Raw genomic sequence first — 14432 nt, 5'->3', positions numbered from 1 at the left:
CAGAGCTGCTCCTGGAGCACCTGCCCTGCTGATGGACTTTCCCTGAGGGACTTTCCCAAAGAGAATGAGGCCCCAAACCTGCTCCTTCAGCCCTTCCCCGCCATGGAGTCACCAGCACAGGGCACAGGGCACAGGCAGAGCAGGCAGCGGGTTCAGGGAGCACCAGGGCACATCCCTGCGTGTGCTGTGGAACAGGGAATAACCAGGGATAACCAGGGATAACCAGGAATAACCAGGGATAACCAGGAATAACCAGGGAATAACCAGGGATAACCAGGGATAACTAGGAATAACCAGGGATAACCAGGAATAAACAGGGATAACCAGGGATAACCAGGGATAACCAGGGATAGCCAGCTGCCATCTCTGGTGTTTGAGGGGCCTGTTGAAAGCCCCACAAAGGCAGGCTGGGGAGTGAGCAGCATGGAGCTGCTGCTGCTACCCACAACCTTCCAGAGCTGGAGTCTGCCCTGGGGCTGGGAGGGTTTGGGGTGGTGTGTGCTGGGTTTGGAGCCCTCAGGGTGGTGTGTTCTCGGTGTTGGAGGCTTTGGGGTGGTGTGTCCTTGGTGTTGGAGCCCTCAGGGCGGTGTGTGCTGGGTTTGGAGCCCTCAGTGTGGTGTGTGCTGGGTGTTGGAGCCCCTCAAGGTGGTGTGTGCTGCGTTTGGAGCCCTCAGGGTGGTGTGTTCTTGGTGTTGGAGGCTTTGGGGTGGTGTGTCCTTGGTGTTGGAGCCCTCAGGGTGGTGTGTGCTGAGTGTTGGAGCCCTCAGGGTGGTGGGTCCTGGGTGTAGGACTGGGAGATGTGGGACCAAACAAACCCTACAAATGCATGACTCCTCCTGCAGGAAGCCCCTCTGTGCATGTTCACACAGAGGAAATTCAAATTCTCCGTGCAGCTCCTGGAAACCCAAATTCCCCAGCTCACAGCTGGGCTGTTGGCAGTTCCCAGGGGTTCATTCCTGCTGTAACCAGGTCTGTCCTGCCTCCAGCATCTGGTCCTTCTCTCCAAGGCTCAGTAAACCTTTGGAGAGCCTGTTTACATTTGGGATCCCTGGTAGGTTCAGCAAGAGGCAATATATCAGCAATTTAGTTATTGTGGATTAGGTCTCAAATGTCCTGGGGATATAATGTTGGTCTTTCTCACCTTGTGTGTAGGAGGACTAATGGCAAATTATCTGGATGGTTTACATTTTCTGGTTTGTATTGCAGCTCCCAAGGACCAATTTATCCTGATTGAATTGCAAACAAGGCTTAGTGCCATCTCAGATCCAGGGGCCAGGTCTCTCCATAAATGAACTCAGAACAATTCAGGTTACCCCAAATTCTTCCTGTAGATTGGATAATGGCATAAATCCTGCGAATGTTTAGACTGGAAATTGTTTGTAGCAACCTGAGCTTGACTGATGGCTGCAGTAACAGAAAGAATCATAACTCGTGTCCTGCAGGGAGGGTGGGGAAGGCAGTCCAGCCAGACAGCTCCCCACAGACCCCCAGGTGCTCGTGGGGGGATTGGGGGACCTGTGGCTCATGTGGGACCTGCCAAGACAGCACCTAGAGTGCCTTTCTGTGCTGAGGCAGCAGCTGTGGCCAAGCCCAGGCTCTCTTTGGGCTAGAAAGCAAGGAAACCAGGAGGGAGAAGTGTGTGACCGTGTTCACAGGGGTCTTAGGATGAGGGAAGAGATGAGGATCTGACTCCATGTTTCAGAAGGCTGATTTATTATTTAATGATATATATTATATTAAAACTATACTAAAAGAATAGAAGAAAGGATTTCATCAGAAGGCTGGCTAAGAATAGAATCAGAAAGAATGATAACAAAGGCTTGTGGCTTGGACTCTCTGTCTGAGCCAGCTGGGCTGTGATTGGCCATTAATTAGAAACAACCACATGAGCCCAATCCCAGATGCACCTGTTGCATTCCACAGCAGCAGATAACCATTGGTTACATTTTGTTCCTGAGGCCTCTCAGCTTCTCAGGAGGAAAAATCCTAAGGAAAGGATTTTCCATAAAAGATGTGTGTGACAGAAGTGTGTGTTCGCTTGGTTTGTGCTGCAATCTCAAGGTTTCTGTGGCACTTCCTGCCCTGGCTGCCCTCAGCAATGGGGTCCATGAGTTTCATGCTGGCTCTTGGCACACCGGGGCCGTGTTTGCCCCATCAGGACACCCATCCCTGCTGCTGTCCCCACGCTGGGGGCTGTGCCAGGCTGGCAGTGTTGTGTAAACACGGCGGAATGAAACACTGGGAGCGGCTCCTTGGGGACAGTCCGGGCTGTGCTGCACTGATGCCATCCCCAGGGTGCTGTGGCTGTGCTGGGCATGGGGACTGTCCCACAGCACCTGTCCAGGGGACCCTGCTGACCCTGCTGCCCTCCAAGAGCGGAGGAGCTGTGTGGATCCCCCTGTGCTCAGCTCCCTGAATGCTCCACCAGCCCAGCTGGAGCACTTGACAGTGTTTATAAAGCAGCTTGCAGCAAACAGGCTTGGAAGTGCAGAACAAGTCGGTGTTTACACAAGTGACTAATTATTTATTTGAAAATCCTGCAGAGGAGCCGTGGGCTGTAATGACAAGCACATGGAGAGTGCTGGGCTCCTGCCCCGGCAGGGACACAGGGGACACAGGGAAAGGTTCAGAGCCACCAGGACTGGGGACAGGGAAAGGTTCAGAGCCACCATGGTGGGGGGACAGTGAAAGGTTCAGAGCCAGCAGGGTGAGTGGGACAGTGAAAGGTTCAGAGCCACCAGGACAGGGGGACAGTGAAAGGTTCAGAGCCAGCAGGGTTGGGGGACAGTGGTGATGGCCCAGGTGAGTGCCAGGAGTGTTCCTGCCATGGGCAGCCACAAGGCTCAGCAATACCTGGGTCACACAGTGAAAAGTTCAGAGCCACCAGGACAGGGGGACAGGGAAAAGTTCAGAGCCATCACGGTGGGGGGACAGTGAAAACTTCGGAGCCACCAGGACAGGGGGACAGTGAAAGGTTCAGAGCCACCAGGACAGGGGGACAGTGAAAACTTCAGAGCCATCAGGACAGGGGGACAGGGGAAGGTTCAGAGCCACCAGGACAGGGGGATACAGGTGAGCCAGGCACATTGAGTATTTGTGCCACGGGCTGCCACAAGGCTCAGCATTCCCAGGTCACAGCAGCCCAATGCTGCTGGGGCAGCCCCCTCCCTCCAGCTGCTCTGCTGTGTGGCCATTCCCCCTCCGGTGGGCTGGGGCAGGGGGTGTTGTGCCAGTGGCCCTTCAGCAGGTCCCCCAGGCAGGGTGGGGCAGGGAGGGGACAGCCCCGTGGGGACCATCCCAGGCAGGGTCCAGGCTCACTCCCAGCTCTGTCGCCAGCAGTTGTTTGGGGCATCGGTGATTGCGCAGTTATTAGAAAGGGATTAAAACAATTTTCTGTTTCATTTGACTTCACAGAGCAGATGTTGTCGCCTCCATTCCAGCACAATGTCTGCTGTTGGCAGGGCTTGGCTCTGCCAGCTGCAGAGAGGAGTGGGGCTGGCTTGGCAGGGCCAGAGCTCTTGGTGCAGCGTGGAACTTGCCCTTCCTTACACAGGGCACAGGGAAAAACACTTGAAAAGTACAGGGGAAATGCCAGGAGCCAGCTAAGCAAGGGTTTGGGCACTCTCAGGAAAGGATGTGGAGTCGTGGCTGGCAGCTGGGCTTCCCTTCTCTCTCCCCAAGTTCATGCAGAGCTGTTGGTTTGGTGCCAGCCTGTGCTGCTGGTGCTGCCATCTCACCGCTCTGTCCTGCCAGGCACACTGGGCCACTCTGTGCCATGGCTTGGTGAGGGCAGTGCGGGCTCTCTGCCCCATGTTGGGTTCTCTGCCCCACACTGGGCTTGCTGCCGCACACCAGGCTCTCTCTGCCCCACACCAGGCTCTCTCTGCCCCACACCAGGCTGTCCCTGCCCCATGCCAGGCTCTCTGCCCCTCTCCAGGCTGTCTCTGCCCTGTGCCAGACTCACTGCTCCATGCTAGGCTCTCTGTGCCACGCTCTCTGCCCCACACTGGGCTTGCTGCCCCACACCAGGCTGTCTCTGTTCCATGCCAGGCTCTCTCTCTCTGCCCCACATTGGGCTCTCTCTGCCCCACACCAGCCTCTCTACCCCTCTCCAGCCTCTCTGCCCCACACCAGGCTCTCTCTGCCCCACACCAGGCTCTCCCTGCCCCACACCAGGCTCTCTGTGCTGGTGAGCCCGGGGCAGAGCAGCTCCCGCTCTCAGCCCTGTGCAGGCAGCGCTGACCCTGCCCTGTGCCTCGGGGAATGAACGGGAGATGGGAGGTTTGGAAATTCCCTGCGAGCAGAAAAGCAGCAGTTCTGGGCAGAGGATCCCACCCCGTCCCCAGACACACCAGGCTGGCTCTCTGCTGGGCTCGAGCCCCAGAGGTGCCCCCTTGATGGGAAACATCTTGTGTGCCTGGCACCCACAGCAGCCATCTGCCCCTCAGGGAGGGCAGGCCAGGGGTCTGGCTCTGTTTTAAACAAGTTCCAGCCATAACTACTGTTTGCAGCACTGGCAGATGGCAAAGATGCACTGAGCATTCAAACTGGTCATTAGTCTCAAGCTATGTCAGGGAAGGGACAGGCTGGATATTAGGAAAAAGTTTTTCACTGGAAGGATAATAAAGTACTGGAATGCTCTTCCCAGGGAAGTGGTAGAATCACAATCTCTGGATGTGTTTAAAAAAAGACTGGACATGGCACTTGGTGCTATAGTCTGGGTGAGGTGTTAAGGCATAGGTTGGACTTGGTGATCTTAGAGGTCTCTTCCAACCTCATCATTCTGTGATTCAGTAATTCAGTGATTCTGTGATTCTGGGATTTGTGACTCTGTGATTGATTCAGTGATTCTGGGATTCAGTGATTCAGTGATTCTGTGATTCAGTAATTCTGTGACTCTGGGATTCAGTGATTCTGGGATTCAGTGATTCAGTGATTCTGGGATTCAGTGATTCAGTGATTCTGTGATTCAGTGATTCTCTGATTCAGTGATTCTGTGACTCTGGGATTCAGTGATTCTGGGATTCAGTGATTCAGTGATTCTGTGATTCTGTGATTCTGGGATTCAATGATTCAGTGATTCTGGGATTCTGTAACAGGGACTCATGGATGAGGCTGGAGCACACTTCTCCCCACACCACTATCTGCCAGCACCCCCAGTGCACCCCACAACCCCCGTGCTCACCCCCAGCCATCGTGGGAGTGATGCTGTCTGTCAAATTAACCCATTCTCCTCTTCTTTTGCAGTTCCTGCCAGCATCCCTGGAAACTGTGAGCCCCTAACACCCACAGCTGAGCCCTGGACAGCCCTGGGGCCGAGCTCCTGCCCTGCTGACAGGGATGAAGGCAGAGCCATGTTCCCTGCTACCTGAGCTGGCTGGTGCTGCTGCAGCTTGTGGATATGGTGCCAGCCCTGGCTCTGTGCACAGACTCTCAGCTCTGAGGATTTAGGGGCAGCAGAGCCCCCAGCTGTGGAGCACGCTCCCCCAGCCACCCCAGCACGGAGGGGCTGCAGCTCTGGAGAGTTACTATGCAGCTTGGACTGCTTGTGGTGGTGGTTTTTCTGAGCTCCATGGATCCAACCGGCAGCAGCAAAGTGGTGAAGGGCAAGAGGCAAAGACGAAGTATGTATGAAATGCTTTTCTTCTCTGCTTCCTCTGGTGATGCTGTGCTGGTGTGAGTGTGTTTACAGCATAGGGGGCTGGACAGAGCCTGTGGTGCCCCAAGAGCCTGCAGAGATCCCCAAATCTCACCCCCCATGTGCCCTGACCTGTCCCCTGATGTAAGAGCCAAAATGAGGGATGTGGGACTCCAGGCTGCTCTCCAAAATGCAGTTTATTCCATCCAAGAGTTCCAGCAATCCAGGGTTGTGGGTGACAGAGCTGTGCCTACAGCTGTCAGCTCCAGCTGCAGGCAGGCCTGGAGACCCTTTGGTTTAGGTTACAATGCATTCTAGACTTTTCTTTTGGTTACAATGCATTCTAGACTTTTCTTTCCTGATCATCTTAATACAGTAGAACCAATCTATACCTGAACTTTTATCTATAGCCTATCATAACTACTATAATTACTATCTTCATGTTGCTATTCTCCAATCACTAAAAGTTAGTACATTACAGTTAAAGCCAGAAGTTGGTTTTCAGTTTTTCTTGCAGTGGAAAATTCTGAGACCTTTTTTCTACTTGCAGCTTTGCTGCCTTGTTTGCCTGTGCTCTCTTTCTGCTTGGTAAAAACATCTTCTTGTTTGAGGTGGGTTTATCCTCTGCTCTAAGCCATAAAAACCCCTTCTAACTAACACACCTATTGCCTCCTTGGTTATCCAGTGAGACTGGCACAGAAATTCTTTTCTTCTATATCAAAACTTGCTTTCATTTCTATTCCTTCATCAGACTCCACATTTAAAAATCTTTCTGCTAAGCACACACATCTGTGAGACTTTCTTGTCAAACTTTCATCCTTCCCAGCACCCTGAGGTCATGGGGGGGTCAGTTCTGCCTCCAGCCCAGAGGGTCCCTGGAGGGGCTCGTGCAGGGCAGAATTGGCACCAGAGCAGCCAATTGCCCTCCTTTATGTTAGGCTCATGTTAGAGCTGTTTTACATTAAAACTGGTTTAAATTAAATTATAGAAAATTGATTTCATATTAAAACTGGGACTGCCGAGCCCTGGGAGAACAAGGAAAACCTGACGTCATGGCTAATGCTGCAAAGGGCAATTTCCAGTGGGAGCCCAGTTTATACCTTTGCCATGGAGACAGAGCTTGGCACCAGAGCCCAGCGCTGCAGGAGGGATGGGGCTGATCCCTGGGGGTCCCAATCCAGACCAGGGGACCCTGCTGGCAGCTGGGGGCTGAGGAACCCCTCCCTTTGGTGTCTTGTCCCATGGCTGACGCAGCCACAGGCCTGGAAATGGGGCTGGGACAGGCAGCAGGGGCTGCCAGGATATGGCAGGGGGACAGAGCAGCTCTTGGGTCATGGCACAGGGACAGAGCAGCTCTTGGGTCATGGCAGGGGGACAGGGCAGCTCTTGGGTCATGGCACAGGGACAGAGCAGCTCTTGGGTCATGGTGATGGGACAGGGCAGCTCTTGGGTCATGGCAGGGGGACAGCAGCTCTCTCACCTCTAGTTCTGACACTTGAGCACTGTACTGCTCTGTGCTTGCTTTTGAAGTGTAGTAAACATGGTATTTAAAAGAATACATCTTTTAAATACACAGCTTTTCTATAAACAAGGACATGGCTTGCATAATAAACTAATAAAAATAACCTGCATTCTAAGTCTGCAAAGAATGCCATTGGTTTCAAAACAAGCAGCATTTTATATGATAATTGAAAGCAGAAAACTCTCAAGACATGGGATTGAGTATTTTTATTGGACTGAATGTAGGAGCTGAGAACACATCTCTATTTTGGGGGCAGTGACACCTCCTGACTGCTAGAGAGAATTTAACATAGGCAGGGTCAGGGTGAGATCCAGCCTGGGACAGAATTAATGGAAGAGTTTTGCTCCAGGGCCATGAACTCTGCTGCTCAGCATGGAGGCACTGCAGGGGCGGCAGCAGGAGGTGCTGAACCCCTTGGACATACCCATGTTAGTGTGTGCCCCACATGGGCACCCGGGATGGGAGGCAGAGGGATGGGGTGGGCAGTGCTGTGTCCTGGGCAGAGCTGGTGGCTGTTTCAGGGCAGTGCTGGGTCCCTGGGCACGGCTCTGGCTGTTTCAGGGCTGGGGTGGGTCCCTGGGCACAGCTCTGGCTGTTTCAGAGCTGGGGTGGGCAGTGCTGGGTCCTTGGGCACAGCTCTGGCTGTTTCAGAGCAGGGGTGGGTCCCTGGGCACAGCTCTGGCTGTTTCAGGGTCCTGCTCCTCAGCACAGCCATGTTGTGACTCTAGTGCCCATCCTTGGCACAGCTCTGGCTCTGTGGCATCCCTTACCAGTGTGCCAGGGCTGCAGGGCCCTTGCTGTGCCCCCGTTCCTGCCCTTTGTGCCACTGGTGCAGTGGTTTGGGGGCACAGCTGGTGCTGCAGAGCCCAGCACTAACCAGGGCCTCTCTGCTGCTCTTCCAGTCAGCACGGAGCTGAGCCAGGGCTGTGCCAGGGGCTGTGACCTGTGCTCCGAGTTCAACGGGTGCCTGAGGTGCTCCCCCAAACTCTTCATCCTCCTGGAGCGCAACGACATCCGGCAGATCGGGATTTGCCTGCCCTCCTGTCCCCTGGGCTACTTCGGCCTTCGCAACACGGACATGAACAAGTGCATCAGTGAGTGTGGGGCTGGGGGAGGCTGTGGGGAGGGCTCTGCAGGGCAGCAGCTGCTGTGGTATAGGAATATTTACCAATAGAGCTGGACAGGACGTGCCTGAGCTCGTCTGGCCTTGCTGCTGAACCAAACAGCGGCACTGTGGTGTTTCACCCCAGAAACACTTTTGGCTGTCTGGGTGTGTGGTGTTTCACCCCACAGACACTTTTGGCTGCCTGGGTGTGTGGTGTTTCACCCCACAGACACTTTTGCCTGCCTGGGTGTGTGGTGTTTCACCCCACAGACACTTTTGCCTGCCTGGGTGCTGCAGTTGGCACGTGGGGACAAGTCCAGGCCTGCAGGAGCTCTGGTGGTGCTGGGATGGAGCTTCCCCCCATAACAGGGGCTGCTCCTGGGGTTTCCCTCTGGCAGAGAAGCTTTAAGGGGATGGTGAAGGAAAGGAGTCGGTTCTGATGGAGGGTTTGGATCCAGAGCTTTATTCTGGCCCTCAGGCCTCTGAATGCAGCACCAGCTCCAACAGAACTCCCTGAGCCCGTGGCTGCTGCTCCTTTAACCCCGGGGAGAGGGGCAGGGAAGGGGCAGGGAGGCACCAAGCAGGGACAGGAGGGGAGGGACAAAGGGACAAAGGACACCTGGATGGCCCAATGCCCCCCAGGGGTAGAGGGCATCCTTTGGATCTGCCAATCACTCGAGGCCCCTCTGGAATTCCAGGAGTGACAGACAGTGCTGGGAGGGGAAAGGAGAGGTGACTGACACACCTGGGAGGGAATCCTCAGGGGAGGGACCCGAGGTTCTGGGGTAAACCCTGAAATCACAGCACAACACTGTGGCTCTGGGGAAGGGGTGAGGCAGGGCTGAGCATGGCAGCCTGAGAACAGCCCTGCTCAGCACTGCACAGGCTGTGGATGTGGGACCTTGCAGGACCTCTGGGCAGTTTTGTTACTGGTTGCCCCACTGGCAGCCTTTGGGAGGAGGGAGATCCTTTCAGGCACTTAGTGCCTCTTTTCCTGCTCTACTGCTCACCAGCCTCAGGCAGCTCTGAGTGAAATCCCTGACTTGAATCTTGTAACCAGAGCACCAGAAAGAGCTGGACATGGAGACAGGGGATCACTGCCCTGGCAGGTCCATGCACAGCACCCTCACAGCCAGCTTTCCATCCAGCTCCCTTCCCATGCAGCCTGTCCTGCAGCTGCAGCTGGAGCCAGGGCTGTATCCTTTGCACTGTCCCCTTTGGCTGACTGATCTCTGCTGAACCCCAGCCCAAAACCTTCCCACCCTGCCTGATTCTGGCCTGGCAGGGGCTGCTGCTGGCTGGCTGTGAGAGCTGCAGCACAGGGCTGTCCTGCACAGGGGATGGTGCAAAGAAAACTCACTTCTGAGTGGCACAGCCAGGCCTGGCAGGATGCTCAGAGACCTGGCTGCTGCGAGACCCCTGGCTTGGCAGCGTGGAGCTTCTTGAGCCTTCTGTTCACATCAAACTACATGATGGCTTTGGTGATTTTTTTTGCCTTTTTTTTTTTTCCCCCCCCCAGAATGCAAAATTGAGAACTGTGAGTCCTGTTTCAGTCGAAACTTTTGCACAAAATGTAAGGAAGGTTTGTATTTGCACAAAGGGAGATGCTACGTCACGTGCCCCGAAGGCTACGCTGCTGCCAACGGCACCATGGAGTGCAGCAGTCCTGGTAAGCAGCCCTGCACTGCCCTGTCTGCCCTGGCTTCTGCTGCAAGGGGGTGGAGATGATGATCCAAACCCCTCAGGGTGCCCTTTGTGGGGCAGAGCCCTCTGGGAACCAGCCTGGATGGGGAGCAGCCCCTGGTGGTTGTGAGCTGTGACCCAGAGGTGGTGTGGTGTGGCAAGGAAGGGGTGCTCAGGGATTTAGGAACCTGCTGGGGAAGCACAGACTCGAAGGGGTGCTCAGGGATTTAGGAACCTGCTGGGGAAGCACAGACTCGAAGGGGTGCTCAGAGATTTAGGAACCTGCTGGGGAAGCACAGACTCCCTTGCAGCCTAAGGTGGGGGAGAGATGCAGTGCTGTGCTCTGGGGTGGCCTGGACCAGGAGTTACAGCTGGGCTCTCTTTTCTTTGCAGCACAATGTGAAATGAGTGAGTGGGGGCCGTGGGGGCCCTGCTCCAAGAAAAGGAAGCTCTGTGGCTTCAAGAAGGGCAATGAGGACCGGACACGGCGGATCCTGCAGGCGCCCTCTGGGGACGTGTCCCTGTGCCCTGCCACCACGGAGGTGCGGCGCTGCACGGTGCAGAAGAGCCAGTGCCCCGAAGGTGAGCAGAGCTGGGGGGCTCCCATCCCTCCCCACGCCCCAGGGAGCTCAGGGACAGGCAGTCAGCCAATTGTCCAGTGTCACAAATGTGCTGGGCAGCTCCTGGCTCCTCTGAAATGCAGGGGATGGGGATGGGATGGCACCTGGGAGTGCTGCAGGTGGAAGGGCCACAGCTTGTTGTGTGCCACAGGTTTGAGCTATTTTACAGAATTCACAGAATGGCAAGGCTGGAAGAGACCTTCAGGATCGATTCCACCCCATGCCAAAAAAAACCCATTTTAGTTTCTTCCCTGGCCAGAGAGCAGCCAGGGGTGCATGCCTGTTAATTCCATTAACTCAGAATGCCTGCACAGCCTCCAGGGGGGTGATCCTTGGCACAGCTTGTTGTGTGCCACAGGTTCCAGCTATTTTACAGAATTCACAGAATGGCAAGGATGGAAGAGACCTTCCAAATCATTGAGTCCAACCTGTGCCAAAAAACCCATTTTAGTTTCTTCCCTGGCCAGCGAGCAGCCAGGGGTGCATGCCTGTGTGCTGCCATGATAGGAGCTCTCTACCAGAATAGGTCTGTTTTTCCCAGGAATTAGAGCCTTCAGGATGAATGGTGGTATGGTTATCTTGTTACAGAATGGACAAGGATTGCAGCTGTGCTGATTGTTCTGAGGGGAGAGGGCTCTGAGCAGTGATTAAATTAACAGGAATTAACCAAGGGGACAGGGTGAAGGGGACAGCACCAATCTGTTCCCCTCACTCCACCTCACGTTGCCCCTTTGCTTTACTGCAGGGAAAAGGAAGAAAAAGGAAGAGCAAGGAAAGCAAGATAATGGGAATAGAAATCGGAAAGACACCAAAGACACTAAGTCTGGCACCAAGAAGAGGAAGAACAAACAGAGAGGGGCCACGGTGCCCGCGACGCCTGCTAGCCCTGCCCAGTAGCTGGCAGTGTGTCATGGATGGCAAGACTCCATTGCTGCTATGTATATGAAAGCTTTATTGAACAGAGCACTGCTACACCATGTAACGTGTCCAGAGACAGACATATACTCCAGACTGACCCACGGACTGACAGAGGCCACACACACACCCTGAAGGAGGCTGCACACACACACACCCTGCCCAGGGCTGTGGGAGAACGCTGCTGAGGAGTGGGAGCAAAGCCACAGCGTCCCCAGGGCTCTGTGGGGACACTGCAGGGAGGAGAGGTGGAGCATGAGCCACTGAAGGACCCAGACATGGGATTGATTTCATGATCAAAGGCCTCAAATGGAGCCCAAGCACACAGCCCCACTCAGCCAGGGGATGAGACTGAACCCACGTGGCCACTCTCCCTGACCTGGGACCCAGACACACACAGCAGGGGCCTCTTTCTCTTCCTTCACCCTTTATTTTGTGTTTTAAGCTGTATGACTTTATCATTGCAAATACATGTTTGTGGTAAGAGGTCAGTGGCATCTGCCCTGAATCTGCTTCGAAGAATTATTTCAAATTAAAAAAAAAAAACAAACCCAAAATCAAAATGACAACCAGCTTCCTGAGTGTGTGGTTCATACCTTGGCCCCTATGGAGGCTGGTGTCCCACAGGACAGAGACTCACTTGTGGAAGGGAAACTCGCCAAAGCTTTAAGAAAATCCCAGGAAATGCTGCCAGCACAAATCAGCCGTCCTGTGAGAGGGACTCCAGCTGCACCCCGAGGAACTCCCCACTGAAGGACCCACTTAACACACAGCAGATTGAGAAAATGAGAGGTTCCAACAAACCACAGGTTGCTGAAACATTTCTTTAATGCATACAGACTGTGACTGGGGTCTGCTCCAGCAGCCATGCTCTTCTGCCATGGGCAGTGGATCCATACATGTGCATTTTTTTACCTCCTTTTTATCTGCAGTGCAGGTTTCCATTACACATTCTGCACTTGTTTCATACACACACGATTCCTGTAGAAATCAATGGAAGTCCTATGTGCAGAAAAGCACATTGTGCAGAAAAGCACATTGTGACTCTGCTCGGCCAGTCCCAGCTGTGGGACAATCCCGGGTTGGGGACAGCTGGTGCCACCCCATGTGTGGCAGGAGGGAGGCAGGTGGGAGGGGAAGGCACAGCTCAGGTTCTGCAGGAGAGAAACAAATTTATGAAGTGGGTAGAAACTACCTGTGTGCATAGCACTGGCTGGAATTCCCTGGATTCTCCTGCTCTGCCAGAGCTGACAGCTGGGCAGAGGAACTGGGACAAGGACAGTGCCAGGCAGTGTCCACACCCTGTGTGGCTTTGCTGCCTGCTCTGCTCAGGGCAGTGTCACAGGGGGGCTCCCCCTCCCTGCCCTGGGGTTTTTAAAAGTGATTTCTCTGTATAAATACATAGAGACACATTTCATTTCTCTGGAGTTCAGCAGAAGCTCTCTGCTCCCAAGGGATGTGCCATGGCTCTCAGGGTGGATCAGGGACGTGCTGCTGGAGCTCCAACTCCCCTGGTAGGGCAAAGGGCAGGGGAAACTCACCCAGACTAACCCTGGTGAATCCAATCTTGGCTGTACTGCTTCCATACCATCTCTGCTCTGAGGTTTGGAGCCAACAGGAGTGCAGGAGAGAGCTCCTGTCCCTCTGAGGGTCACCTGCCCACACCCCCAGCCCTGGTTCTCTCCTGTGGCTCTTGGTGACCACTGAGGACTCAGCTCTGGCCAGGACACCCCAGCTCCCTTCACCCCAGGGCTGGCTTGGCTCGGGCAGGACGTGGAGGCTGCACATTGTTTGGGCTCCAGAGCTGTACCAAGCTCTCCCTGACTGCTCTGCTGGCAGAAAAACCTTTCAGCCTCTGGTCCACTTTGTGTTTAAGTAAACAAGAAGCTGTTCCATCTTTGAAAGGGGATTCCATTTCAGCACAATGATAAACGACCAGCATACCAAGCAGGAGGAGAAAGAGGTTCTTAAAAGTCATCCTTTAAGTTGTTTATGGATCATGTTCATATGATTTCTGAAAGCTTCCCAGCTGAATGATCCAACCTTGCTCTATTTTCTAGCCTGTGAGAGGAATATTTTGCTTGTAAGCAGAACCATTTTCCCTTCCAGTTTTACCAGCATCCACTGGTGAAGCTCAGCTCCCTGTGCCTCCCTCCTGGAGCCAGGTCCCCAGCGAGCTCTCAGTGAGGATTAAGGAAAAGAGAATGCATTAGGAAAGTTTCCTACATGAGGCTCTGGTAATGACTTGATTCCCTACAGTAACTCCTGGCACTATTAGCACAACTATTTCAAAACTAAACTGCATGTAATAAATCAACAGAACCTATTTTAGAGAACTCTAGGGATTATTAGAAAATCTGACAAACTCCTTTCTGTTGTAGCCTTTCCCCTACTTTCTTCCTTTTTTCAGAGCAAAATGGGAAGAAAAAGGGATAAAGGCAACAGGAAGTTTAAGATGCATATTAAGAATATCCAATATTTCTCAGTAGGGGTGATTTTAAAATTAAATTGTTTTAGAACAACTAGGAGAAAAAATATTAAAAAATAAAATCCAATTTATTTTATTTCTTTTTTTTTTTTGAGTCAGCTCAAGAATTGTGCTTATTCCCACTCCCAGAGAGCTGGTTCAGTTATGAATTTAGGAACATTTTGCCTTTGACCAACATGAACTGCACACTGAGCTCCCCAGTCCAAGCTGAGATGTCCTTAGCTGGGTGATGTCACCTCAACTCACACACATGTGAATGCTCTCTTTCCATGCACTAAATTACCCTGTTGTGGCGTTGTCTCCATGGCATCAGTGTAAAATACATGTCTTTAAACAAATAAATCAATAAATGGGTTTGCTGAACCGGCTTCATTTGTTTATTCACCAAAACTGGAGTCAAACCCAACTGATCAAAAATGTCCACACACTCCTCACACAGGAATTCACTGACTTTCCACCCC

General features: G+C 53.4%; 1 protein-coding gene across 1 annotated transcript; it reads left to right on the top strand.

Annotated features, from left to right (window-relative positions):
- The first annotated feature begins 5369 nt into the window (after positions 1 to 5369).
- Positions 5370 to 14334, top strand: RSPO1 (R-spondin 1). Its single transcript, XM_066564812.1, has 5 exons — positions 5370 to 5624; positions 8063 to 8254; positions 9785 to 9934; positions 10342 to 10530; positions 11314 to 14334. The coding sequence occupies exons 1-5, from the start codon at positions 5531 to 5533 to the stop codon at positions 11463 to 11465; spliced, it is 777 nt and encodes a 258-aa protein (XP_066420909.1). The 5' UTR covers positions 5370 to 5530; the 3' UTR covers positions 11466 to 14334.
- The last annotated feature ends 98 nt before the right edge of the window (positions 14335 to 14432 follow it).

The sequence above is a fragment of the Molothrus aeneus genome, chromosome 23 (assembly GCF_037042795.1).
Source record: "Molothrus aeneus isolate 106 chromosome 23, BPBGC_Maene_1.0, whole genome shotgun sequence".
Classification (NCBI taxonomy): Eukaryota; Metazoa; Chordata; class Aves; order Passeriformes; family Icteridae; genus Molothrus; species Molothrus aeneus.
This window is presented reverse-complemented; position numbering and strand designations above follow the sequence as displayed.